The 27793-nt window shown below is 36.4% G+C and overlaps 1 protein-coding gene across 1 annotated transcript in view; it reads left to right on the top strand.

Annotated features, from left to right (window-relative positions):
- The window catches only part of CDK13 (cyclin dependent kinase 13), a 49669-nt gene that overhangs the window by 9986 nt on the left and 11890 nt on the right, over positions 1-27793 (top strand). Inside the window, 10 exon segments of the mRNA XM_041122637.1 lie at positions 1866-2471; positions 6144-6311; positions 6591-6730; positions 8736-8906; positions 18177-18366; positions 20877-20933; positions 23691-23792; positions 23912-23989; positions 26184-26300; positions 27255-27386. Coding sequence (XP_040978571.1) covers positions 1866-2471; positions 6144-6311; positions 6591-6730; positions 8736-8906; positions 18177-18366; positions 20877-20933; positions 23691-23792; positions 23912-23989; positions 26184-26300; positions 27255-27386 — 1761 coding nt within the window.

The following is a 27793-nucleotide window of genomic DNA, read 5'->3' as shown; positions in this document are numbered from 1 at the left end:
TATTATTGTTGTTGTTGTTATTACTGCCTGTCGTTGTTATCCTGCAGTGCCAGAAAATTCTATAAAACCTGCTCCCTGGCATAGAATTGAACTGTATTAGTTTCCAAGACTTGTCCTCATCTGGGGTTTGATTTTTTTTTTTTTTTTTTTTTTTTGTTCCTTTCAAGGGTGTCTAGCCATTTGGATCAATTTCAGTTTTACCTATAGAATTTTGAAGCTTGTGCTGTAGTATACAGTGTGCATACCTACACATTGTTTTCAGTCACTCCTACATAATCTTGATTTATCTCAGTGACTTTTTATGTTGCTTTAGAAAGAAGACTGAAAAGAGTTCTTTTTGTAATGCAGGAAAAAAGTGTAAATTTGGAAATTACTAAATATTGCACAGAAAATAGAAACATTATTGTACTATATTAAATATTTGTTCAGTTGAAGCATTGAAATGTAATTTCTTGTGTTGATAATTCAAACTGAATTAATTTGTTACTAAAATTAATTTTGACATAGGGGTGGATAATCCTGACCATAATGACTGTAGTTGGCTTTTTTGTTTGTTTTGTTTTGGCAGTCTCCATACACTGGTGCTATCCTTCGAACTCTGAAATTCTTGTATCTCCAAGAAGTCTTATTTTTGCTATTGCTTGATACTTTTTCTTTGTCCAGCTGATGAATACTTTTTTTTTTTATCTTGATCATACTTTTTCTTCCCCTTCAAGTGATATACTCAAGCAAAATAGATTTCCACCAAACTTTAATCAAGAAAATACTTGTAAATCTGGTGAATACCCTTGCTATTCTTAGTATGGTAAAATGGATTAAAACCCCCACGTTAATTTCATTTATTTCATAATGTTTCAGTGTGGTAGCAGTGGATTAGGCTACTGTACTTGTTCCATGCCCTTCACCTCAATTAAATTTTTTCCTTTTTGCTTTTTAATGAAGGACTGAATCAAAACTGCTACTAGGCAAATTAGGATATCCCTTTGAAAAATTGAATGAGAAATAATTCATATTAAATGGTATTTTTGCACAGTTAGTTTGCTTTTCTAACTGTTAAGATTCACCCCCACCCTCATTCTAGGTTGTTTTTCTGCTATGATTTTGTAGATGACTTAGATTTTTTTGGTTTTTTTTCTATTAGTCTCTGTATTCTGATGCACGCATAGCACAGGCCTACTTGTGGATTATGTTTGCTTATCAGTAGCTATAACAAGTATTGGGTACTTTTGGTTTTTGGGGGAAAAGTATACAGTTAAATTTCAAAAAAGGAAAGATAAGATTTATTGCTGTCTTTCAGTTGGTTACATTGCAGCCTTTAGTAGTCAGTATTTTTTGTTTTAACTTATTTTAATGACAATTGTGAAAGTAAAACTTAAGAAGTTGATACAATTACTGCTTCAGTCTTGTGTTTAGATTTTTCTTGTCATGTTGTAACATTAATTTAATTTTGTTGAATTCTGGTTATGTAGCCAGTTGAATTTTTCTCAAATACCGCATATACTAAAGGTGTTTGTACAAGTTGCATAGGATCAGGTTTTCTTTAAAGGAGAAAAGTATCTCTGATAAGTAGTGAGGAAAAAGAAACATCTGTCCTATAGGTATACTTGTAATTTCTCCCATGAAAAAACTGCAAAATACATCTAAGAGCTTTACATTTTCTAAGAAACTGTTTAGGTGTGGGATCTTGATTGATGATAGATTTTTTTTTTTTTTCTATGCACAATCTTTACTATTTCATAGACTTCTGTTTATGAGCATGGTGATAATGGTTGGTTTAAAGAAAGTAGTTTGTCAAAAAAGCAGATATACTGGGAAAGCAGCTAGACTAAATTTTAACTGGGAAAATCTTTACTTTCTTGAAACAGGAGATCAGCAAAATCTCGAAGCAGAAGTCCATATTCATCAAGGCACTCTAGGTCTCGTAGCAGACACAGATTGTCTAGATCCAGAAGTCGTCATTCAAGTATTTCTCCTAGTACATTGACTCTGAAGAGTAGCCTGGCTGCTGAGCTGAACAAAAACAAAAAAGCAAGAGCTGCTGAGGCAGCCAAAGCCAGTGCAAAAGCTTCCAATACTTCAACACCTACTAAGGGAAACACTGACACTGCTGTAAGTGCACCTCAAGTGAACAATGTAAAGGACCTGAAGAAAATAAAAACTGAGCATACACCTTCTCCTACAAGCAGTGCAAATTTGAAGAATGACAAGGCAAAAGCAAAGGTCTCGCTTCCTGAAACAAAAGGGGAAAATAATTTAATTGCAGACAAAATTACTAAACAGAAACCTACAGTAGTAAAAGAGAATAAATTAACTGTTGTAAAACAGCCACCGGTCACTGTAAAAGAGAAAAGCAAACCGAGTACACCAAGTGTAGTAACCAAGGAAAAGGATCGAATTGTTGCACTACCAACCTCCACACTGCCACCCTTGCCTTTGCCTCCCACGCTGCCTGAAGATAAAGAAACTGATAGGTGAGTTGTGACATAGATTTGCTTTTTGGTGTTGTCTGTTCCTTTTTATTAGTGTTGTTGTTATTGTCTGTACTTTTTTTATTGTTATCATGATTATTTCCTTTGGAAAATAAATATAAACGTATTTGCTATATCAGGCTGATGAATTAGGTAGTTTGTTCTTGCTCTTCAGTTGTTAAACATGGCAATTATTATTGAACTGAAAGAATTTGATCTTAAAATAAAAATAATTTAATTGGTTCTTGAAAAGAGAAGGATTTAGTCTAGGAGGAATCTTTCAATAAAAAGTACACTAAAGAGTTGATTTAAAATTGCCGGTATGTAATAGCTTTGGGACTAATGCAAGGATGCATTCAAGGATGCAAGATTTCAAGTTTGATGCAAACATGTACATACTTCTGGGGAAAAGTTGAATTCAGTAGCATTATGTGAAAATTCTTTAATTAGCTGGGGTTTGAGGTAAAGATTCTCTTCCCTTTGGAAGGCAATTGTTTTTATAGCTCTGTGTTATTTTAGTATAATTTATCTCAGAGATCAGTATTATTTTAAGTGTATATAATGGAAGTGAGGTTCACGGCTTGTCATTTGTGTTCACTTTTGAAGCATAAAAATTAGTCTGTAGTGAAGAAATTCATGTCTGTATTCCGAGTGTCATCTGAGTTTAGACTACGTTGTCTCTTCATAGTCCTAACAGAGAATATGTGCTGTGATTTGTATTGGAAAATTATGCTGTTGAGCTGTAATTTACTGTTTTTCTTTTGGTTTGGTGATGAAGCTGAGAAAAATTGCTTTTGTTTTTACTCATGGTGTTACATGCCTCTCGCATGTATACAAGAAATCAGCTTCTCACAACAAGTAAAACAAAATTTCATAGCATTGGAGTAATAACTAATTTAAGTGTGATATACCTCTGTAAAAATCAAACTGTAAAAGAAAAAATCAAAACCTTATGAGGTACTGTATTTGTATTCCATGTCTGTGAAACTAGCCTGTCTTCTCTTGTTCTTTGAGAAGCGTGTAGTATTTCTTTGATTACTAAAAGTAGTTATAACTAGAGGTGTAAATGTTTCTGTCATGTTTGCTAGTAATTTAATGCTATGTTAAACATTAGGATGCACAGGAGGCCTTGGCAAATAAATACAACCTAACCAGGTATTAGACAGATACTTTTTTTTTTTTAGTAGTAGTAAAAGAGAAATCTTGTTTCCTGCCCTTCAGCACTCTAGCAAATGTCATTCCAGTTGTTCAGAATCACATCTGTGTGGGAATGTACAGTTGCATTTAAATTTATGACAAAGCCATCCTCTCTAGATAAATGGGATTTCTGACACTGTTATCTGAGAGCAAGATTTACTGTTTTAACTAAAAACTAGGCTAACTAGTTAAAATATATGACTGGTGTTGCAGTGTTGATTGCAATAATATGAAATGAGATTTCATCTTCAAGCTGGCTAATTGCTTCTCAGTATTAGTATTTTTTTAATGTAATACCTGTTTTAAGTATAGCTAAACTGCACAGACGAGTTAAGCTACAATTAAGCTTGGTTCCATCAGCACTGGGCTCATTCTCGTTTCAAAAAAAAAAGTTTAATGCTTGCAAACAGCTGCATTACAAAGATTAATGACAAGTTATAGAATGTTATTTATGCTTTGCTTAGTTTTGCCTATAGGATGGTATAAACTTCAGATCAGGATGGTTGTGATTAAAAGTCATGATAAAGCTTAAGTCATCAAAGAAAAATGATCAATGTTTTTTAGGGTGGAGGAGGACAGAGGTATTTACCTTGGGCTCAGAGTTACTGTGGGGAAATTGTGCCAACAAAGAATGCTTGATGCTATGCAGAACTGGCTGGTTCCTAATGTCGTGTCAGTTGTGAGGTTCAGTAAGAATCTGATAAACCCACAAAAAAACCTACCTAAAGGAACAACAGTGTTGCAAAATCACGGTGTAGGTTAGCTGAGAGGGAAAGCTGTTCTGGTGGTCAATGATGTGTGATTTAACAGACCTGAAAAAAAGGCTGCTTTTGACTGCCTCCATTTTCATATACCACTTTTTAAAATCTGTTTCAGAACCTCTCATATATATTACTTTCACTAATATTGAAAGTTTGAGGGCAAAATTGTGAGAGGAAATACAAATATATGAACTTCAAAATTTGGATTTTTCTGTACTGTGATAATTACAGGCACTGTCCAAAGGTGCTTTATTCTTTATAGCATGTTAACCATTACATTTGTGATCAGGGTAGTATATGCTTCCTTGAGGTGCTGCTTTAAATTCAGACAGTGGCAGCTTGAGAAGTGGTAGAAGATATTCAAGTGTTCTGTTTTCATTGGGAAGCATAGGCATATGCAAAACACTGCAATGCTTTATTTAAATATATAAAGATTGTTAATTGCAATTAATGTAAGAAAGAACATATGCATTCTCCATGGTGGAAGATAGCAAGATCTTTCCATTTACAGAAGTTCCTGCTTTATCTATGAAATTTAAATAGGTAAGAAGTTGTAGAAAAACCTCCAGAAAAGGTTCCCAGAGAAGGAGGCTGACAGTAAAATAGTGTGATTTGGCAAATGCAGCTGTCTTGGAAAATGTCCCCTCAAAGCATGACAAAGTTTTCTTGATGCAGTGACAAAGTTTGAAATTTAAAGAGAGAATACTATATGAGAGTCCTGTGCGGAGAAACAGTTATGTAATTATATAAAGTTTAGAGATGGTCATGGCTTTAAAATTGCTGGATATGCAGTAGCTGCACAAATCTATCTAAACTGAAGGAAGTTCTGGTAAAATGCAACCATGTGTTTAAAAAAAAAAAAGGTAAAAAATCCTGCAGCAAGTATGATGTTTTCAGAATTTCCCCATTAGAATGGGGAGAGCACCTCTAGAGTTATTGCATGTAGTAATTGTTTTAAAGGAATACATTGCTGTACATGTGTTTGGGGGATTTTTCTAAAGACAGATTGACTGTCAGCATCTGTTACCTAATTATGGTTGATGATTAAAAAATGGTCAGATATCAGTAACCCATGGAAGAAAAACATTTTATCTGATTTTTTTTTTTCACTTGATTTGCATGCTGATCACTAGAAACGTGTTGAATCTGGCATGTTTCAGCAAATGTATGAGATTGGAATCTGTAAATGAGGTGGTGTGGACTGTGTCGTAATGCCTTACAGTGTTACTGTAACCGTGAAGCTCATCTCTGGAGACTGACTTTATAGAGAACTGGATCAGTATAATCTTCTCTTTTATATGAGAAGTCAGTAAGAGTACAGATTTTACCACTATACTTCTGATGTCTGACAGCACCTGAACTCTGAATATTCTTAATAGTCTAGACCATAAGCTTGAGAAGAAGTTTGTGTGGCAGAAGTCTGGCCTGGTAAGGCTTGCTGTATCATCTAACTTCAGCTTTCACCAGAAAGGTCTGATTGCATAGTTTCTTTAGAATTTTGGTAGTTAGCTGTGCATCTTGCAGAGAGCTATTTGTGAGCCATTTGTAAAGCATAAATCAAAGTCCTGCAAATTCTAAGAGCAGAGACTTCAAATGTTGATGCATTGACAGCCTATAATGTATTTTAAAAAAATAATTCCAATAGGTTTTCCATTATGTATGTTAATATGATTCTACTGTGTTCAACTTATTAGGAAAATTATGTCTTTTTTAATAGTTTGCGAGAGAATCTTTCAGTGAAGTCAGTTAAAGAAGCAGAGAAGAAACTTCGCCATCTGCTTGCAGATTTGCCACTTCCACCTGAGTTGCCTGGAGGAGCTGACTTATCCAAAAGTCCTGAAGAAAAGAAACCAGCAGTTCAGTTACACAGCAAGAGAAGACCAAAGTATGCTTATTAGACTTTTTTTTAAAGCCTATCAAGCAAGTAGAAGTGATAATAGTTTCTTTAAAATATATTCTTCTCAAAAGAACTCTGCTTTTTAATGACTTTTTTAATATTAATGAGGCTTGAATCAAACTGCATGGTTTATTTGGTTGCACTTAATGGTAGTAAGCCAGTTATCTAATAATGTCTCAGAAATATTTAGCGTTGAGGTTTTTTTCAGAGTTAAGACAATACTTAGATATATTAGCTGTATTCTTAGAAATGCTTGTTGTTTTCTAGAATATGTGGACCACGACATGGTGAAACGAAAGAAAAAGAAATAGACTGGGGAAAGCGCTGTGTGGATAAATTTGATATCATTGGTATTATTGGTGAAGGCACTTATGGGCAAGTTTACAAAGCCAGAGATAAAGACACAGGTAAGTTCAAAAAAGTAAATGTAGTCCTGCAGTTCTAAAATGAACAGGGTATTTTGGGTTTGTTTTTATATTGAGTAAAATTTGTGGTATTCTGCCCTCTAATGTTGGGAAAGTTTTTAGTTGTTGCTTTGTTTGTTTAGTTTTAAATCTAGCATTTGTCTAAACCAGAAATTCTCTTTTGCTGCCTTGGAAAATCATTTATCTGTAAAGTTGTGGCTGAAAGCAAGCTGAGTAGTCTTAATTTCTAATTCATATTTCTTGAGTTTTGACATTCTACATGCAATTGAGCTAGTGAAGAAGAGAGGGTAAATACTCTGGGGAAGCAAAATGGCACCCTAGACAGATTGACAAACAATAATGAAGTTTGTAAAGGGGTGTAAGGGTGAGGAAGCTATGCATGAGATTTAGCCATTTTTCTTCATCGTACTCCAATAGTCACTAGCTGATAGGAAGAGAATCTGCCTCTGTGCAGCACAGCCCTGAAGTGTTGCATATTGGGTATTTTTCTTGCAGTATAACTTGACTTTACAACAGTGATTTAGTTTAACATGAAATTTAAAAATTATTGCTCTAAAGAGCAAGCAGTCACCGCTACGATACATAAGAATGTTGTCACTACTTCTAAATAGATAATGCATTAAAATCAATTCTTTGTATGTGCTGTATGTTGCTTGATTGTTTTATGTTCAATTAGTGGTTCTTTCTGTGACTGCTTGCCCTTCTGGGTTATTTGTGCATGCTTTGAATGCTGGATAACTTTCTACTTCAGCAGTAACTGAATCACATAGCATCACATACCAGCCTCAGTTCCTTCCTTCTGATCTCTAGAAGAATGAGCAGTGTAATTATAATTCCTTCTTCATTCTTCACCTGTGCTTGTCGCAGTTTGCAAACTTTAGTTTTTAAGGTGAACTATCACAGATTTTAACTCTACCTTGGGAACCATTGCAAATCATCATTAGGAGCTTCTTCCTGCTCTCCTGGGATTCTGTTCTTCATACATTTAACTTTTTAATCCTATCATAACCATGTTGCCTCTTTGGCAAGCTTCAGGTTATTTGTGTGTGGCAGTCATTTCTTAACCTCCAGTAGAAGTTGTTGCTGTCTGTATTGAATGGGTCCATACAGTTACAGTAAATCTTCCATTAGCTTTGGATTCAAATCCTGTGTGAAGAGTGGCATTATGGCCTTTGACATACCTTTCAAAGCAAGTGGATGTTGTGTCATACTGGAATGTGATCTATTGTTTATGTATCATATACACTGGTGTAGGGTAAGTCCTTTTTAGAGCTAAAAAAGATATCTGTGCTGTCAATAAACTTCCCAGACACAGCAATAAACTTCCAAGAACAAAATGGTTGAGCTGGCATACAGTCTGTAGATATCCTTCATCATGAGTAGATCATGCTCCTGCCATTTTGTAGAATCTAGCTTCATCCAGCCCAGCCTGCAGTAAAATAATAAAGAAAATTTCTCCTCACTGTAAACATGGTGGTGACACTTCTGCTTGTAGAAAGTATAGTGATGAATTTGAGAACTCTTTAGTCATCTGCCATGTATCTTGAACTACGTAGTATTTCTGGTTAAGTATATGCCTTCTGACCTGTGGTGATGTAGTAATAAGAAATCCAGAGCAGATATAGACCTCTGTCTCTAAAGCTGCTGTTGATGATCACTCTTGTATGGGGGTTTATTGATAGACCTGGTGTGGAATATCAGGACACAGGTGAGTGAGGTATGCAGAAGGAATCAGACAGGCCTTACAGTGGGTAGCTGAAAATTGCTTATTTATAGTTTTGCTTCTTCATGTGATTGTTTCCCAACAATGGTTAATTCTATTTCCATTTAGCGTAGTGTTTGGTACAAGCAACAAAATGTTAACTGTTTAATCCATTCAGAAATAGTAACAAATGGGAAGGGTTTTAAAAACAAACGAGCAAACTCAATATTAAATCCCATAGTTTGGTTGCTAATCTTAATGGTTTTTATTTAAATTTTCTCTTAGGGGAAATGGTAGCACTAAAGAAGGTACGTCTGGATAATGAAAAGGAAGGGTTTCCAATTACAGCTATTCGGGAGATTAAGATTCTTCGACAGCTTAATCACCAAAGCATTATCAACATGAAGGAAATAGTGACAGATAAGGAAGATGCTTTGGACTTCAAGAAGGACAAAGGTATGTACACTAACACAGGGGTAGCGCTTTCTGGTCTTGTTCTTAATATGGTAATCTGCTACACTGGACTTGAAGTTAAGCTTCATTTAAAAATATGTTTGCAAATCATGATGCTTGACAAAGGGTTTTAATTTTGTTTTAATTACTAATAGAAGTCCTTTATTTAACTCAGCTATGCCTTTTGCTCATAGAAACAGTTCTGCAAATATTCTGTAGGATAAAAAAAATTATTACTTGATTCCAGTTTTGCTGGAGAGGAGCAGATGTTTGACTCCTTGACACTCACGGGTTGGGGAGGCCAGCAACAATGGGAAGTTCTTAATTGTGAGCTTTTTTAGGCTTTTATTTTCCTTATAATATTATATCATTTGGAGTATTGTAGGCTCAATGCTGAAGTGATGTTTTTCATTATAGGCCTTGGTTATATTTGAATTGTGCTTCAGTTTTTTTCTTAATTGGGCATGTGTGTCTTGAAGGTTAGAAGAAGGATAAATGAAAAAAATGAAAAGCAAGATTGGGGGGAGGTGTCCCCAAATAGAAGGCATGCAGAGTTTTACTCTTTTGGTTCCTTCAGCGCTAAGCCTGGCTTGTTTCAGTTACTGCAACCTCCTTAGTGTTGAGAATCAAGCAAACAGTGGAAATCATGCAGTGTTGTTGCTTGGTACTTTTGATATCAGAGTTGTCATTTTGTCCTTGGAGGCCACTTCCTTTTAGGTCCAAGTCTTATAAACCTGTCATTTTGGGGTATTTTAGTGTCCCGTGGGCAATTTGATACATGGTTTGGCTGAGGAGGGTGTTTGGAATGTGGTACCTGTTCTTCTTCTTCCCTGCTCTCCCTCCCTGAGTTGCTATACAGCATGCCCAGCACCAGTGTGGGTTGAAAACACCTTATGTACTGCATAGCCAGCAGAAACACCAGGTGATGTTGTGATAAGTCAGAAGATGGCTGTCAAAATTAAGCAGGAATTAGGTTGGGTTTTTTTCATAGCATCTTCAGAAAGTATAATACCTTAAAGGGTATACAGCACTGAGAGGCTTTTTTTGTTGTGGTTAAAAGTAGGACACATCTAGCAAAAGACTCTAGATATGTGCAGGTTCAGTGGTCAGTACCCACTCTGAACCATGATAGTCTGCAACAGCCAGTTTAGGCTTTTCATGTGAATCTTGTACTGAGTTTTAATTAGATCTAACCCACTTGGCTAATGAGACCACACTGAGCCTTGACTTAACACTTAATGACTCATTAATTAATTTTCTCCCTTGTTTGGTGCCATGTCTAGGATTGAATTTTAAATTTTTTTGGTGTGCTTCAAACTGTGTGTCTCATTAATTTCAAATGTTTTTAGGGTTTTTTTTGTCCAAGTCTGTATTTGTGCTTTTGATATTGCTTTCAATTTATTTATCATTCTTACTTAACAGCTTATTAAAACAATTACATTTTCAGAAAATTTGCAAGGGAAGGGGCTTCTCTGGAGATGCTAGAATAAAATTAGTTTCAGATAGTCTCTTGAAAGCATTAGCATGCTAATGAGACTGTGCTATTAAGATTTGTCTGTTAAAAGATGGAAGTTGGTTTTTTTTCAGGCACTGCATTCGGTATTTCTCTAATGAGTAGTTCATTGTAAGATGGGGATTTGTAGCTGAGACATTGTGTCCAAACTGTAGTCTACCAATGCAAGTGGGAGGAAGTTTGGTCATTTTCATGGTAAACTGTTGCAAACACAAAAGTAGGCTGCTTGGCTTAAGAAGGAACCATTGTAAAAGTGGTAGTGATGTCTTACTCAGGCACAGCTTACAGTAGAGACAAAGTGTTTTGCCCTCTGATGAACATGCTTATGTTTAATGTGTTACATGCCTATCTTAGCTTTGAAATATAGTTAAAAACCCTGCTGATATCCCATTTGTAAAAGTAGGGAACAAGAACATTTCTGTCAACACATGTTCCTCTAGCTAACGTGAGTAAGGTTAATTTTGTGTCTAAGGACACCTGCCATATCCTGACCTATTACTCATCTACTTATTTACTGAAGGGTTGGGGTTTTTTTTTGTTGTATCTCAGTAGTTTAAAATGCAGCAAGTTTAGTTTTCTGACACTTTTGTAAATATTGGGCACACTTTGTACAGTACTTACTTTAAGGATGCTTTTTAAGATAGTAACATTGGCCTGCAGACCAGCAATGGCTTGGCTTGTACAACTTTTCCTGATGCTTTGAGCTGTGTTATGTGTTTTTAAGTGATATATTCAGAAGTTTGGAAGACATAGGATTATCTGACTTATCTCAATATTTTCAACTGCGTTCTACTTTTAAAGAAAGTGGAAGAAAAATATATCTGTGTTTAATCCTGGCCAGCTTAGGGTATAAGCTTAATGATAGGAACAGCTTTAATAGATAGGATTGGTTTTATTCTTTCTGGACCAACGATTAGAAAAAGTAACGTAGCACACTGGAGCAGTGTTATTCATATGTTATTAAGGGTATTTCCATCAGTGGAAATACAGCACATGAGACAGAACAATTTTTTTGTATAGGTTGGGCACATACACAGCTGAGTAGGTGATACATGTCTGCTGTACTGAAGATCTGAAGTTTTTACTTTTGCAGTCTTCATTATGTATGAGACATGCTTGATGATACAGTTGGAGAACGGCATTACTGTTTACTAATTACTACTTGATTCTGAGGCATGATCCTGCCAGGTAAAATGTGTATGTTGGGTGTGGCGAGGAGTACCCCTTTTGTATGTTTCTCATGTAGGCTTTTCTCCCCTACTTGTCATTCAGAGGGAGATAGGTGAGCACACAAACTTGGGGATGCGAACGTGCGACTCATAGTTTGTATTCTGTCTTGTGTGTGATCTGTGTAATCTGACTTAACAGTAAGTTCAGCAGACTTTTTTTTAAAGCCTCCTCTGGTTCTCTCAGGACATAAAGCCTCATTTGACTTGATAGCACCAATGAGCTATAGTTTCTATTCAGTTTTTTCCTAAAATCTCACAACTCTGGTTATTTTTGTTGAAAATGTTTTCTTCTAGTGAGCTAGTGCAGGAGCAATTGTGGGTGTCAGTCTGCAACAGTAGTAGAAGCAGCCTTGACACTGTTGGTGCTTACAACCAAGTCTGCGGGCAACTAAACTTTCCTTCTTTACTTGATAGTAGTTCAAATTAGTTGCAGTTCATGTTCAGGAACTTCAGTTCATGTCCTTTTGGAGCAAAGTTTGGAGCAGGAGGATTGTGCTTTGCAGAAGCTTTTCATCTTCTCTTAGAATTTTTTTTTTTGTCTGAGAAATTTGTGTGATATTCCCTGTGCAAGGGTAATTGAAGAAAACAAGATTTAAAACAGAAGTTGAAAACAAGGAGCTATTTCGTAGGTATATTCAAATCTATATACCTCATAAGCTAAGTTAGTTGAAAATCATTAGAAAAAAAGCCCTTCTTACTTTGAACTTTTGTCAGCTCTGTTTGTTTTCTCAGTGAGTCCACCACTTTTATGACTTGGGTGTCTCCCTCTTTTTCCTTTGGGCACCAGAGATGGTCCTTCAGTTCTCAGTTGCCTCTTTATCAGCTAGAAGCTGTTTGCAAATGCTCAACAATCTAGCTATGGGACTTCCATGATCTCTTTTTACTAAACACATAGAGAGTGCTTACTTAGTTTTTGTTGCTGTGAATGTAAAACCAGTAGGTGTACTGACTGACATCTCTTCCTCTTTTGACTGAAAGAGGTATTTGTAATTGCCAACCTGAGGGAGGATGTAAAAATTTGCATTGGAGACTCTTAATAAAAAAGACCTGGTTAACATTGCAGCTTGAAGTTTTGTTGGGGTGGTTTTTTTTTTTTTTCTGTGTGTGGATTATCTGTTTGGATTGTGTGTGTTTCTGTAATTCATTTTAAGATCTAAGTTTGCTTTAGATATATTAAAATTTGAATTGATTTGCAGTACAAATTAACAAACCTTTTTAGGCGTGAAGTTGGTATTTATCTTGACAGTACTGCAGTACATGTGTCAAGGACACTGCCTGTTGTACATGGTTGTATGACTAGCAGGTTACTTTCTCATAGCCATCAAGGAGTACTTTGTCTGAAAGCTTGTAGTTTGGAAGGAGTGTGACACAGCAATCATGTAGTCATCAGAGAGTACTTCACTACAGGGTTCCTTTTCTACTTGTATTGTAGCTAGCTTTATCTGGATTTCCTGAGAAGCTGAGTAAAACCAAACTGATCTGAATTTCAGAAACCTCTAATGATCTACAGCTTGCCTTGCTGCTCCCGAAATAGCTGATAGAAACTTCTTACCCAAATAGTTTTCATGCTACAACTAAGTTATCAGGAATAGTGTGACTGCTTGAGTGGTGCTTCCCATTTGTGTGTGCTGTACTGGACTCTGGTCTAGAATGAGTGCAGACCTAATCGTATGGCTTTTCAACTTGATCCATGTTATGGCAAAATGAGAAAAATCCCTGATTCTTCATCACAGATTTCTGATATGTTTGGTTTACTTTTCCTCTGCTTTAAGTTTTTTGTTTGGTTTTTTATTTCCCTGCAGTATGTGATGAAACAAGGACAGTATTTACTCCCAGAGCTTGTGTATGCCCTTGGCTGATGTGCCTATTTCACAACATGTTTCCACGTACAAGGAGTTTGGGTTGGATTTGTTTCAAGAGGAAAATGCAATTGATCTTGCAATGGGAGAATAACACTGTCATCAAATAAAAACTTAATATTGGGTGAAAATGTAAAAAAAGAAAAAGGAGGTGTTCTGGTTTTATTAGACTAAATTTGTCCTAAACAGTAAGTTTTGTGATATCTAAATGGGAAAAACGAGCATAGCAGTGATGATTTCTTTAGTCTTAAGGTGATTAATTCAGTGGTTACACCTTTATTTGGTGTTTCACAAATTAAAAAATAGGTTTGTAAAACATGAGTAGAAAGAAGAGATGAATGTCAGTTTAAGGGACTTCAGGGAATTTAAATGTAAGAAACTTCAAGGAACTGCTGGACAATTTCTTCTTTAGTTTTCAAGCTCTGTTTGATAAAATTCTGTTTAAAACTGTCTTGGAATATAGTGTATCATGAGTACCAGAAGAGAAATGTTAAGGAAATTGAAGAGTAAATATAAACCAATTATCTTTAATCAATCAAGGAGGAAAAAAAATATTTGTGTATTGCTTAGAAGAAGCTGAGGAGGCTTATTAGGGAAATGAAAATCTGCTGGAGTCTGATTCTGAACAGTAAGTACAGAACAAAATGTTGAAGACCTGTTCAACAACTCAGCACTGTACATACCATGCACTGAATGAGGCAGGGAAGGGATCCTTTTTTTTTTTTTAAGCATTTTTGTATTTCAAGATACTACTGTAATGCATTTGTACAATGGTTGAATTAAAATTTGCACATAATAAGGCACTTCTGGTCTCCTGGTTCCTCAGATCTGTATCTAATCAGATATTTTGAGAAACCCCAAACGTCCTCCCTATGAAATTACATTTGGGAAATATTTGCTTAAAAGCTGTCATCTATGTAGGCTTTTGGATCATTCTCCCCTGCTGCTCTGCCTCCCCCCCCCCCCCCCCCCCCCAGCTGAAGCACTTGTATCTTACTTTGGGAACAAATGCATTACTTGATGTTGTGCTTTGTTGGATCTGTGTGATTTGATGAGAGTCAAAAAAAACCCAGAGCCTGCCTGTGTCACAAAAATGCAAAATATGTTTTGTTAGGTTTTTTGGCCCCTCAGAAAAGCCTTTGTTTATTACAGATCATCAGTGCCATGTTTTGTTGAGTTACCCATTTTGTATGTATAGCTTTACAGCCTTATACCCCACCACATTTTGTGTTTGGTTAAGAAAACTGTTACTGTTAGAGCTCCATGACTTGAAATATATGAACAGGAGGAGGTTATGTGTTAATCCTTGAATTATTCTAAACCAGTATCTCACTTTCTGACTCTCATTAATCTTAACTGACAAAATGGTCAAAAAGATGAATTCTTCTGAGTGCAAACGAAAGGAGTAAGGTAAGGATTGTTTCCATCCACATAAGTCTCCTTTATTTATTGTATACCTCACTAACAGAGTCAGCTGCTCCTACCCCATATTCAGAAGCAGGCAATCTTACTACTGTTCAGCTGTTCCAGCTGCTGCTCCGTCAACATGCAGTGACATTAAGGTTTCTTATTATCCCAGTAGATGAAGGAATGGAGATGAGCTGCGTGGTATTAGCAAAGGAAATGGGGCAGCCAAGACATAAACCCCCCTGATAGTGCTTTGTTGCAGCATGTGGAAATGGACTGTAGGCTGCCTCCCAACCCACAGGTACTTAATTACTGGGAAGTGCAGGTTTTTAACATAACAGCAGTAAGATGAGTAACATTAAAGTCAAATAATTAATTCTGGGTTCATGTGAATTGCATGTGCTTTACTGTAACAGAGCTTTAGGTGTTTTTATGACACTGCTTCCAGAAATGTGGATACTGAGCAAAGCTAGCATGAAACAAAGAGTCGTTTTAAAACATAACCTCCAAGTTGTCAAACGTCTTGGCCTCATAAAGAAAGGAACGATTACTTTTTCTGTTATGTTTTCCTTTTTGAGAAATGGATATTTGTGTGGCGTTTGTTTTGATAGAACTAAAAGATGCTGTAAACTTGCACTCAGACTATGCTGTAGTTAGCAGACTTCTGCCTGTGCATAGTTCACTTGTGAAGTCTTCCATGACGGTTTTCTTCTTCCTGGATATCTATAGTTTCTTTCCCTGTTATGAAGGATCAGATCCCCTAATCTGATGAAAAGCAATGGAGATTTGAATTGATCAGATGCAATAACATAACTGTTTTGTTAACTGAAACTGTAGATCTCTATCAGAAAAAGGCACCACACTTTTCCAGAAATAAACTAACAGAAGTTTCACTGCAGTTTGCTTGATACCTTTTTTGCAGCTACAATCACTTCCAAATTTAGTTTGAGTAATACTGAAAAATCAGGTTTTAATGGTTAGACTGCCAAGGCGAGTAAACTAATTTTAATAGTTTCTCATAACCAGTGAAGAAGATTCAGCTTTGACAGTTTTTCTTTTTAAAACAAATTCTAACATTGTATAATGTGTAGGTAGTAAATAGGTAGTAATGCACAAGTGTAATGGATCCGTGCATTTGCTCTTGCTCTGATATGGAAGGAACATTTAGCATTCATACTGTTTTAAAGTATGTTTCTTAATGAGAGTTGCAGACAGTACAAATAATCGGATATCATCTCCCGGGTACTACTCTGTTTTATTTCTGAATTGTCTCCAACGTTGTCAGCTTTCCTTCTTTCATGAGGGTACCAATTGTGATTGCTGGTTATAAATAGTGGTGAAAAATCTCGGGAGCTAGGGGCAGAGCAGGAAATTGCTCAAGGCATGGATACTACTTTGCATATAAACAAGATGACTGTGGTCAGCTGTTCTCACTAACAGGTCTGCAATCCCACTGACCCTTCCCAGTCTTTCTTGTTGTCATGTTCACACAGTGTAGACTGCTGCCATGACAGAGTTAACTTTCCTTTGTATTCCAAAGCAAGAAGATACCAAGATCTGGTATTCAATTTTGTTGAGCTGACATCCTTTGAAGGGCACATCTAGATTATTCTGGCACTGCAGCATTAATATCAGGTGTTTTGTTTCAAGGCATTTTAAAATGTGTCATGGTTCATACTTCAGCAGCTGTCAGTGAAGTAGACCTAACACTAGGTTGCCCACTATCTTGTTTTAAAAGACCAGGATTAGGAGCCTCTGTGCTTTTACCATGCTGAACTGGTGAATTGCATTGGTGAACTCAGTTATGCAAATAGTAACACAGCAGACTTTCAGTTCTTTATGGCTCTTAATACTTTCTTCTTTCCTTTTGAAGTGGTGGGATCGGATTGTACTTGCTTGATTTATCTCCTGCTTTACCTCCTCTGTACACACCAACAGGGGTATTTTACGATCAGTATTTTGCTTCCTCCATATAACATACAGCAGGACAAAAGGACCTAAATTAAAAACAATGAACTCTGAGTGTCTTATGCAATGGCCTGTGGTTTAGCTACTTGTAACAAAGATCAGTATAGAGTTTAACGCTTACTGTATGAGTAATCTTTTTTCTGTTTTTTAAATAGCAGATGGATTTAGCATTCTTTCTTCCCTTTTCAGCTACTATGCAAGAAAACAAGTCAGTTCATTAGCATTTGGCTCTATGTGTGTGTACATTCTGGCAAGCTGACTTCTCATTATTCCTCCAAGACTTTCACTAGCTTCTGAATTGAAACTTCTAATTTCGGAACTAGAACCTGTAATGAGTTCTTGTTGGGCAGAAGCTATTTGTACTTTAGAGTAGTGGCTTTGAAATCTCTTTGGGGGAGCTTTTGAAAATGGAAGGTAGACAGACCCACTTGAATATGGTTTCTGCATTGTCACCAGTGCTCTGCAGGGACTGTACTGTCTTCTCTGCCCCAAAGTTAAGAAGAAGGGGAAGAATTAAGTGCTAAAAAGTAGATCGTACTTTTGTGTGGAGTGGTTGTGCTGGAGATTAGTTACTGCTCCTTTTGAAGCACTCAGCACTTTTCCTCTGTAAGAACACTTATATATATATCAGAGCCTTGGCTTTAATAGCTTTATTTGTGGAATTACACAGGCTAATGTGAGATAAGACCAGATTCTATTATGCTTGATGTATGTATGTGGCAACTTGGAATATGAACTCTGCCTTTGCAGAGCTGTTGTTGCTAGTAGGTTAATTCTGCTTTCTCATTTTGTCTTGTCTTATAGGTATTTTTAGTCTGAGAAAGGCAGGCTTATCTCTGACCCAATTCCACACTGAAAGCTTAAAAAAATCAGTCACTGAATCATGGCGGATGAACTAATGCTGTACATATTTTGTTTCTAGATTTCTCCCCAAACTTTACATAGGGAATATTAACCCAGTTAATTTTTCTTTAAATAAAATGGATGGTGATTGAGAGCCATAGGGAGAGTACATGTCTGTCTAGATTAAAGCACCATGTGGTAGCATTATATTTGTTTTCACAAACGTTTGACTAGTATAATTGTTTACATGGAAAAGCAATTTTATTAAAACATTTTACTGCACTATATTTCATTGCTCTTATTGGACATGAGGTACAGCTATAAATATTGCAGAAAATTTAAATAGTTGTGTGAAAAATACTTCCAACTTTCGAAAGTAGGGAGCAGCAATGCTTTGGACTGCTGTTAAATCAATTTCTCTCTGTTTCTCCTACCTTTCCCTTTCTTTTCCTAGGTGCATTTTACCTGGTATTTGAATATATGGACCATGACTTGATGGGACTGCTGGAATCTGGTTTGGTTCATTTTAATGAAAATCATATTAAATCTTTTATGAGACAGCTGATGGAGGGCTTGGCCTATTGCCATAAGAAGAACTTTTTGCACAGAGATATCAAATGTTCAAATATTCTACTAAATAATAGGTATGCCTATTACTTAAAGTATGTAAAAAAAAATTGAATGTTAACTACATCTTTAAATCTTTCTTTTAATCTTCACAGTTCACCTGCTTTAAGTCATTAGCAAAACTTTTTTTTTTTAAGATTGCCTAGTTTCTTTAAAATCATTTGTAAAATACTAACCTGGTAATGTTACTGCTTAACACTGGATCCTGCAATTGTTTGTTAGACTTCTCTGTGTTAAAACAGCAGGATTAAAACTTGAATCTTTTAGGTCAGAGTATGGGGCAAATTTATCTGAGTTCAAACATATTAAACCAGAATTTTAGGACATAAGCATTTGATGTGTATTCTGTTTGCCATCTCATTTCAAGAAGTGTGGGTAGGCTAGTTCTTCATGACATAGTTCTGAGGGTCCTCATCTTCATCAGTCAGGATAATGCTTTAAAAGAATATTTGATCAGACATGTTCAAACATGCTTTGGCTTGCAGTTATAGCCATAATCAAACGGGGAGAAGAATTTGTTTCTTCTTTAACCACTTGTAATACGAATCATATTAGTAAACATGCTCTTTTTGTTCAGTGTGCAACAGCAGTGAATGAAAAGCCTCTGTGAAGATGGTGGATAACTTCAGTACAGAGCTGTTGTTTGTCAAATCCAGCAGTACTAAAACCAGGGAGCAACTGTAAGAGTGAGATTTGTAACAGCAAAAAAGAGTATCTTTACAGAGCAGGTAGTCAGCTTCTGGGATTTGTTGTCACAGGAGGTTTTCTGGGTAGTGTCAGATTCAAAAAGATGAGACGCATTCATGGACAGGATCATTAACACCTGCTAAAGGGAATAGACAGGAATACCTGTTTTAGCATCATTAACACAATGATTGTGGATGGTGGTTAAGTACAAGGAAGATGAGCCCCAAAGTAAGCAGGTTCAGATGTTCTTCCTAAAAATATACTGCTGCTGTTGGAGACGAAATACTGGGCGAAATGGATCATGGACCTCTTTTGGTAGGGCCCTAGTTTTGTCCCAGCTTTCTCCAAATTCAATTTTCCATTTTTTCCTCCTTTTTTTCATATATCAAACTAACATTAGACTATTTTCAGCTCTGGACCCCACTGCAGTCTTGCCAGATTATGATACAGATTCTTAAACAGATGTACACATGCCTCCACATCACTCGCTGTGCCCACACACATCTTATCTTTCTTGCCTGCTAATCTCCAGGTGCTGTCTCTGTGCACCTTTGGAAGCTCAGAAGCTGAGGTGTAACCTGACAGTGGAGGAGAGTGCATTAATGGTAGAGGTGGAGCTTTCTGTTGTACTATGCGCTCTCCAATCCTGGTTACAGAGTTTTTTCCTCTAGGATATTTTTTGAGCATCCTTAGACGTTTCCACTGGAAGAATAAAAAGCTGATAGTTGATCTGAATAATTTTAAGACAATGTTTCTAAAATCCCATTACCAGTTACAGCCTTAAGCTAAACATAGGGATTATATATCCGCGACAGCAATTTAAACGTCTTTGCTCAAAAATTCATTAATCTTCCACAAGTATGCTCTCTGAGGAATAAGCATGTAAATTTGAGGGGAACATTTCTTTGTTTATGGGGGTTCTCCAAGTGTTACAGCAATTCCAAGCACACATCTGAGGGGAGAAATGGAATGGAAACTATCACCTGTATATTTAATTATCACAAAATGATTATTCTTACACACATCAGCAAGTCTTGCCCTGATCTGATAAAATAAAATTTATTTGAAAGTGATGTTTGCATGTATTTGAAAGTGATGGGAATTTTAAAAGCTCATAAGTACAGGAAAACAAAAAGCCCATGTAACATTCCAACATTCATTTTGTGTATTAGAGAAGCTTGCAGATAGATTTCTGTTTAAATCAGCCACAGTTTACAGATGGTGGGGTTTTCTCGTCATTGAGCAGTGCCTTTTAGCCGTGGAAACTGCCAGGCAAGAGCTCTGTATCTTCTGCTCTTCCCCATATATATAGGAACACTCAAGAAGAGGTTGGGGGTTGTGTCATTCAACAAGTTGGCTGCTGGCAAAAATAGAAGCCCTTATCTGGTTGGTCACTCTGATTTAAAGGCTGTATTTGAACTTTACAAGAGCAGAACAGGACTTTGATGGCTTCCTAGAAGGAATTATGACTGCTGATAGTTGTTTGTTGTACAAATGCTTATGCTAGCAGTAAGGCATGAGAAAATAGCAGTTTCTTCCCTCAGTTTTTTCCTGCAGAGTTATTGATTTGAATACTTCACAATATACACCTAAACCTTGACTGACATCTGGTGATGTAAATGCCATTTGATGAGCATACCTAATTTTGCTTACTTGTCTTTGCTATTCAGTAAGTTAGTGTATTTGTTTACTGAAGAGATGCATAGACTGTTGTTGTCTCCTCATTAATGTGGTTTGGTGAAGATCAGTTGCAGCTGTCTCAGTCTCAGACTTCACCTGATTTTTGGGGAGGGAATCTAACAGTATTAACCACTAAATAATTCTTTGCTTTTTCCACCAGAGGGCAGATAAAGCTTGCAGATTTTGGGCTTGCTCGGCTGTACAACTCTGAAGAAAGGTAAGGTATAATTATACTGTGAAAAAGCGTTCAGAAGTTTAATATTTTTGCATAAGTCTAAGTATTATGAGGGCCAGAAGACTCTTTTGTTTAGAGGAGATGTTATTGTACTGTAATACAAGTAATTGCTTAGGAAATAGAGAGAAGTGCATGTTGTCTTACACTGCATAAAAACACAAAACTCTCTTTGTGCAAGTGTATTGCTTTTCCAAGTGTCCTGGATAAACAACTGTAGAGAGTGGCCATGTATTGATTGGAAATGAAGAGTTGCAGGCCTAAGTAGGTTGCATCAATATGTAGGTCTTTACTATTAGTTTCTGGTCCTGTAAACCTAAAGTACGTTCCTTCTGTTGGTATACCTAGGAAAAGTTTATTTAGGGAAAGCAAAATTATTTTGCTGACACAAATTAGTATACAGTTTCTTTTAAAAAAGCATTACTTTCGTGTAAGATTTAACCTTACATTTGAAGAGGTTCATTGTATTCTTTAGGCAGTCAGTGCTGTTGAATCTGCTGGAAACAGAGATACAAGTTTAAATAAAAGTTATTCTGAAACTTCTTGTGACTTGTGCTTCTGTTGTTCTTGGCTTCATTATGCTTGTACTCCAGGAAACAGGTGCACAGTTTTTATGATTAAGAACATCAATATTTATATTGTAATGTCATGTATTTGTCATGTGGAACTGGATTTTCAAAATTCAGGCTGAATGTTCATTACACTATGTACATTACAGTATGTGCATCGGGTGGTTGGATACAGAGATATTGGCTACCTGAGCTTACTTTGATTTCTGCATGCCTAATTTGGGAAATAATATCCATAATGTTAGCTTTATGAGTTTATTGTTTTCTCACAGAGCTCTGAGCTTGTTGTTGAATCTGATAGCATTAGTTTCACTGTCTTCGGAGCTGATATTTCAGGAACATATGCTTAAGTACAGTTATGAAAACTGTTGAGTATAGTAGCAGGGTAAGATAATCTTAAGCAGCTGCTGGGTAATTAATTTTTGGTTTGGATGTACTTATAATAAAAGGGATTGATGCCATCCTACCTTCTTATTTTACTGTGCACCAAACTAACCTAATTTTTTTTTTTCCTCTGGTTTACCATGGTTTTTTTAACGTCTGTTTTTAAATTAATTTAAATTTTACTTGAAAAACTAATTGTTCGTTAAGAATTGAACGATTGAAACTTCAGTGTCTTTATAGTGCAAATAACAGATTTTTACTCTACATCAGACAACAACATTATTACACCATTATACATAAATGAAACCAAGATTAAAATGTAATTATGCTAGGTAATGGAATTGCCAGTTGAACTTGGGAGGATAATTAGAATCTCATTAGTAGATTTTTGACCATTCTTTTGTCATTTATTTTCCTTCTGAGTAGCTTCTGGACTGCAGTAACAGACATAATTAATATATACCAACAAGTGTATAATAGCTGCTGCTTTAAATTAATATATTTTGCATTTTTTTACTGTTGTTTAGAATTATATACTTTTCAAAAGGGTACAGAATTTAGTAGGAGCATAATGAAATAAAATTTAACTTGAAGTAAATTCCCATCAGTTGTTGTAGTTGTGCTCCTTCAAATGTTATTCTGGTGGATTTAGTGTGTTTGGAGTAGGAGATATGACAGATTGTGTAAGAAGACATCTGTTCAAATAAAAAGCACCATATACTAATATATGAGTGGTGTATCTGTAGAGAAAGTCCATACCATGTAAACATTTCATAGAGGAATGCTTGCTTCAGAGATAAATATGATAAATGCTGGGATTGTTTCCAAAAACATACTACATTTTAAAAAGGAATTGGTGAGTTTCTTAATGAAAAAAAAACTCATGTGATTTTGCAGAAATGATACCTGTACCACTTAGTATGTTATAAGAGCTTGTTAGACTTCATGCTACGGTTGTTCAAACTCTGCACTTAATGTTACTCTGCTTTCTATTTGGACTTACCTAGTGTTGGTAAGAGTGAATTATTAAAACTGAAAGAATTTTGAGATCACTTTTAAGACACCCTGATTGAAACAAAACCAAAACCTAACATCTGTTTTCTGCCTTCCATTCTGAACTGTTGATGCTGTATCTTGGCCTGTCCACAAAAAAATGTGTGTCTAAGATAGTGGAAATCCTTGCCTTAGTGTGAGGGTCGAAAGGATTATTCCCAGTGACCAAAACTTTGGGTTAGAGCTGTAGAGAATTAAAGATGTTGTGAAATATAGGAAGATATTGGAAGCATTCCAGGCTTTGGAATCAAAATTGCTGAAGGATGTGGTTCAAGAAAAAGGCTTTGTCTCTTTTGCTCCTACTTATAGAGGGGGAAGTGACTTTTTTCTTCTTTTCAAAATGCTTGTAGAGGTCCTATATTAGTATTCTAATAATCAATAGTTGCCCAGAAATTACTGGTTTTGTCCAATCAGGTCCTTCTCCTGAAATGACTAGCAATGTAATAAATATACAGTATTGATCGCTGAATAATAATTGAGATACAGGATTCACATAGCATCAAGATGGCTATGTGATTATTATTTATATCTTCAATCTGTCCTTTGATAGCCTTGGCCAGATGGTTACATTTGCTTTTGTGCAGTTGCAGCTTTGCAGGACTAAAATTAGGAAAAGGGAGTGGAAGATTGTACTGTTCTTAAACAGTGCCACAGAAGTCAAGTCCTCGAAGTATCACTTTTTCAGAAATGAGATAGTAGTAAAATGATAGTCCTCTCTTTTTCCTCCCCTCAACAGCCGACCATATACCAACAAAGTTATTACATTATGGTATCGGCCTCCTGAACTTCTGCTTGGAGAAGAAAGATACACACCAGCTATCGATGTCTGGAGCTGTGGGTAAGAGTTTGGCACAGAAGTGTAGCAAGCATAAAACCAAGCCAAAAATAAACCTTAAATGTTTCTATCAATCTATATTGAAAGCCATAATGATGGAATTGTGCAAAACTGTTTTACAGCTGCATCCTGGGTGAACTTTTTACAAAAAAGCCAATATTTCAAGCAAATCAAGAACTTGCTCAACTGGAACTTATAAGGTAACTTGCAAGCACTACCACATCGTAGGTGCCTCATAAACTGTCAGGTTTCTTTTGTTCGTGTTAAAATTGGAGATAACGCACTGCGAGCATTTACAAGTACTCAGTGATTGCCCTGAGTGAGATGCTAGAGGTTGTGAGGAGCATGTAAAGCAAGTGACTTTTGGTCGGACATGGAGAAGGGTTTTCTGTGAGTATTCTGTGGTCCTAGCAATGTATGGTTGAGTAGTAAGAGGTTTTTTTGTAGAGCAGCCAGAGTTGCCTATGACTGAAGTTGTAAAGAGAGAGTAGTCAAAATGCCCATTATTTTTTAGATGATGTTACAGCTTCCTTGGAGCAAATCAAAATGAAAACATGGACAATTATGACAAGTGGGATTTGGGAGGAGTAGGTACTTTGCATGCTACTGGCCTTGAGTTTTTGTTTCAAGCCTTCCACACACGCACCTGGGCTTTATTATTGTTGTGGGAATATTTCTGTTCCCTTACAAACTGCCAGACACTTTATGGATGTAAAAATTCTGTTTCTTTCCGTATCTCAATAAATCATAGAATGATATGTATATAACTCAGTGGAACCAGAGCATCTTTTTTTTTCCCTTTATTCAGCAAACAAAAATTGCTCTTGATTCTGATATCATAATTGACCTCGTAAGTGAGGAGAGGTCCTCTTCCTAGAAACAAGGGGAAAAGAGGGTGAGTCCTACAGAACTTACAGAACCTGAACAGTAAATGGTCAACGTTATTTTAAAAATTAAATGAATAAAAAATATTACAAAGTTATATATTGAGATGTTTTTCAAAGGAGATTAAACAGTAGCATGTTTCTGTGTAATGTGTTTTTAGCTGGCCTGGAAAAATGAAGTTTTTAGGAGGTGCGAAGCATATCAGTGGTCATTCTCGGTGTAAGAACTAAACTGAGTTGGGAAGTTTTTTCTTTTGAGCACTAGATGGCATTGACGCGTGTCACAGTGCAGTCATTTGAAGTTTTTTTTCTCTTTGTGTTGTACCTCTGGTACAGCATGCTAAAATTTTGCAATTTCCTTCTCCTGCTGGAAGCTCCTCTTTGTAGCTCATTTTTCCTCTTCACAGATGCTATGCATTTTTGGCTGTTTAAATGTAATATATCATTTTTATCAACAACTTTACCACCATCATGTTAGAGTCAACAATTCTACATTTATCCTTTCTAACTTTAATGTTCAAAGGTAGAGCTGAAGTAAATTCTGGTAGGAAAAGATAGATTTATTATTTTTCTTTTCCTTCCTGAAAGTTGCATACCCCAACCAGCGTAAAGTCAGATTGGTTTGCATAGCGTTCGGGGCATAACTACTAGATCATTAGGTCTCTTACACCAACCATTTAAATCTAATAAATGGGAGGGGTGAACTAGGGAAATGTATTTGCAAAATGTCCTTTTATGACTGCCTGCATCAGAGTTTGAAACCTTGCGTGTACGGTAAAATGCCTGTTTAGTTCTGCTCAGAAGTGTGGTGTTGATCAATCTGTGCTTAGCCATCCTCGGCTGGACAAATTAGGTGGGGATGGAGGGAGAGGAATAAGACTACGGGCAACTCCATTTGTGGAGATAGATGAGGCTTGAGACATAAAACTCATAAGTGAAGTAAAAAATATACAGGTTTTCTAGTGGTTAGATCTTGCTTCTGCCCTTAGGCCTTACTGAGATTTCCACCACCACCACCCACCCCCACACACACACTCCCCCCTCTTATGTCTTCAGTGTCAGCTAAGTTCTCAGTGAAGAGTGCTTTTTCAGCCATTTGGTGTCTCTTTCTTCACTGGCATTGGGAGCTAAGGACATAAAAGTTAATTAGTACTCTAAGCCTGGACTATCCGTTTCTCCAAGTCAGTTATCTGGAGTACTGTCCAGACATAGCTGGTTAAGTTTTTCAAAATATTTGTGTGGAGGATGCCTGGGATAGAGTGAGGCAAGAAACAGTGGACTTCTTAAAGTAAGTTTAGTCTGTGCAGAGGGATTACCTTTTGTAGACAATTCACCATTATTTAGTAGTGTTGAGCATTGGACAGTAGAGAGACTTTTTAGCTAAAAGAACCTGAACATTAAAATTAAAAAATTATTTCTGTATTCACTGTATGTGCAAGAATAAAATGACAGCTTTGCTCACTTGTGGTTTTGGCTCTCATATGTTTTTTTCCCCTTCTTTTTGGTACAGCCGAATTTGCGGGAGTCCTTGTCCAGCAGTGTGGCCTGATGTTATAAAATTAGCTTATTTCAACACAATGAAACCAAAGAAGCAGTATCGTCGAAAACTGAGAGAAGAGTTTGCTTTGTAAGGATGAAGAATTAGTTTAGTCGACTGTAATAGCATTAAGTTTTCCTGGAGACTTTATGAACTTCACTATTTTCTGGAGAATGAACATAGATTAAGTGTAAAGAAAAGTGGCTTTGGGTTCTTATCCTTCCCATGATACCCACAGAGCTTGTATTAACCCTTATTTAATAGGAGCTTCAAGAAGAGGGAAGGTGGCCCTAAATTTCAGCCACCTGTCAGACTTCACCTAAGGAAACATTTGTTTTCCATGATTGGTACACCTGCTTGTTGTCCCTGTCCAAAAAACAGCTCAGAGTGCTTAATTGTTTTTTATTAGGACAACTGGCTGCAGCTAAATATGTAGTCTGGTTAACATTACAGTCTTTTGAGTCATAAATTCATTCAACACAGAGGAGTCATCTGAACCGTGTATTTTAAAGTACTACCATTACACTAGTTTTGTGCAAATATCACACGTTAAAGTTATGGAAAACAGCTGTAAGCTTATTTTAAAGGGTTTGTTCCCCTCCTTCAGTAACTGTGGGTTTCAGGAGAAATGTATCATCCTGTTTGTACCAATGAGACCTATATCTTTAAAGCAATAGAACTATTGTCCGTGGACCAATCAAAACTGCAACTCCTTGGGTGCTGAATTCCAAAGTGTAAAGTAACAGTATAGTCTTGGCTTAAAAAGGTGGTTTGGGTTTTTTTGTAAGGACAATGTTTCAAGCAATTAAACCACACAAAGGAAAGAAAGCTTGGGTTATATGCTTGCACGAGTAATAAAAGGTGAAGTTTCTCTCTGCCTCTTACTACCAAGCTCAAGTTGTGAGTGGGTTTTGTTAGGACATAAGTTAACTGAGGACTTAATGATCAGTTATTTTGGAAAGGATGTGTTTATTAAAATTTTGCACAGAAGTGTGTGATTCAAAATAAAAATGTGATGCTTTTCTCCATTTTGCTCTTTTGTAGCATCCCACCAGCTGCATTAGATTTATTCGATTATATGCTTGCTCTGGATCCCAGCAAGCGCTGCACAGCTGAACAAGCTCTTCAGTGCGAGTTTCTGCGAGATGTGGAACCATCTAAAATGCCTCCTCCAGAGTAAGTAATTTCCTTTGGTAATGATCCTTACCTCTATGAAATGTGAACATGCACTGATTTCATTAAGCTTATTGTGTTTCAGTTAAAGTGGATGGTGGCAGAACAAAAATGTTGATACGTACAGTTGTTTAATGGTGATTCTGCACTAAAATGGTTGTGCAGCTGAGTGACTCTTATACCATGATAGCAGTGATTGTGAGGATCTGAGAACGGTTTCGTTTGTTATTCTTAGAACTAGTTACTGAGTTAGTACCTTTAAAAAAATACTTATATGAATGTTTCTAATGTAAAAAAACCCCATCATTTCCCTTTTATCTGTTTATCAGTGTCTACTTTTTCCAAGGGCTTTGAGGTCCTCCATGAATCTGAATTGCCTTCTTTGATGGTAGAATGACACTGGGTATAGA

The sequence above is a fragment of the Aquila chrysaetos genome, chromosome 3 (genome assembly GCF_900496995.4).
Source record: "Aquila chrysaetos chrysaetos chromosome 3, bAquChr1.4, whole genome shotgun sequence".
NCBI lineage: Eukaryota > Metazoa > Chordata > Aves > Accipitriformes > Accipitridae > Aquila > Aquila chrysaetos.
The sequence above is the reverse complement of the archived record's forward strand: the minus strand, read 5'-3'. Positions and strand labels throughout refer to the sequence as shown.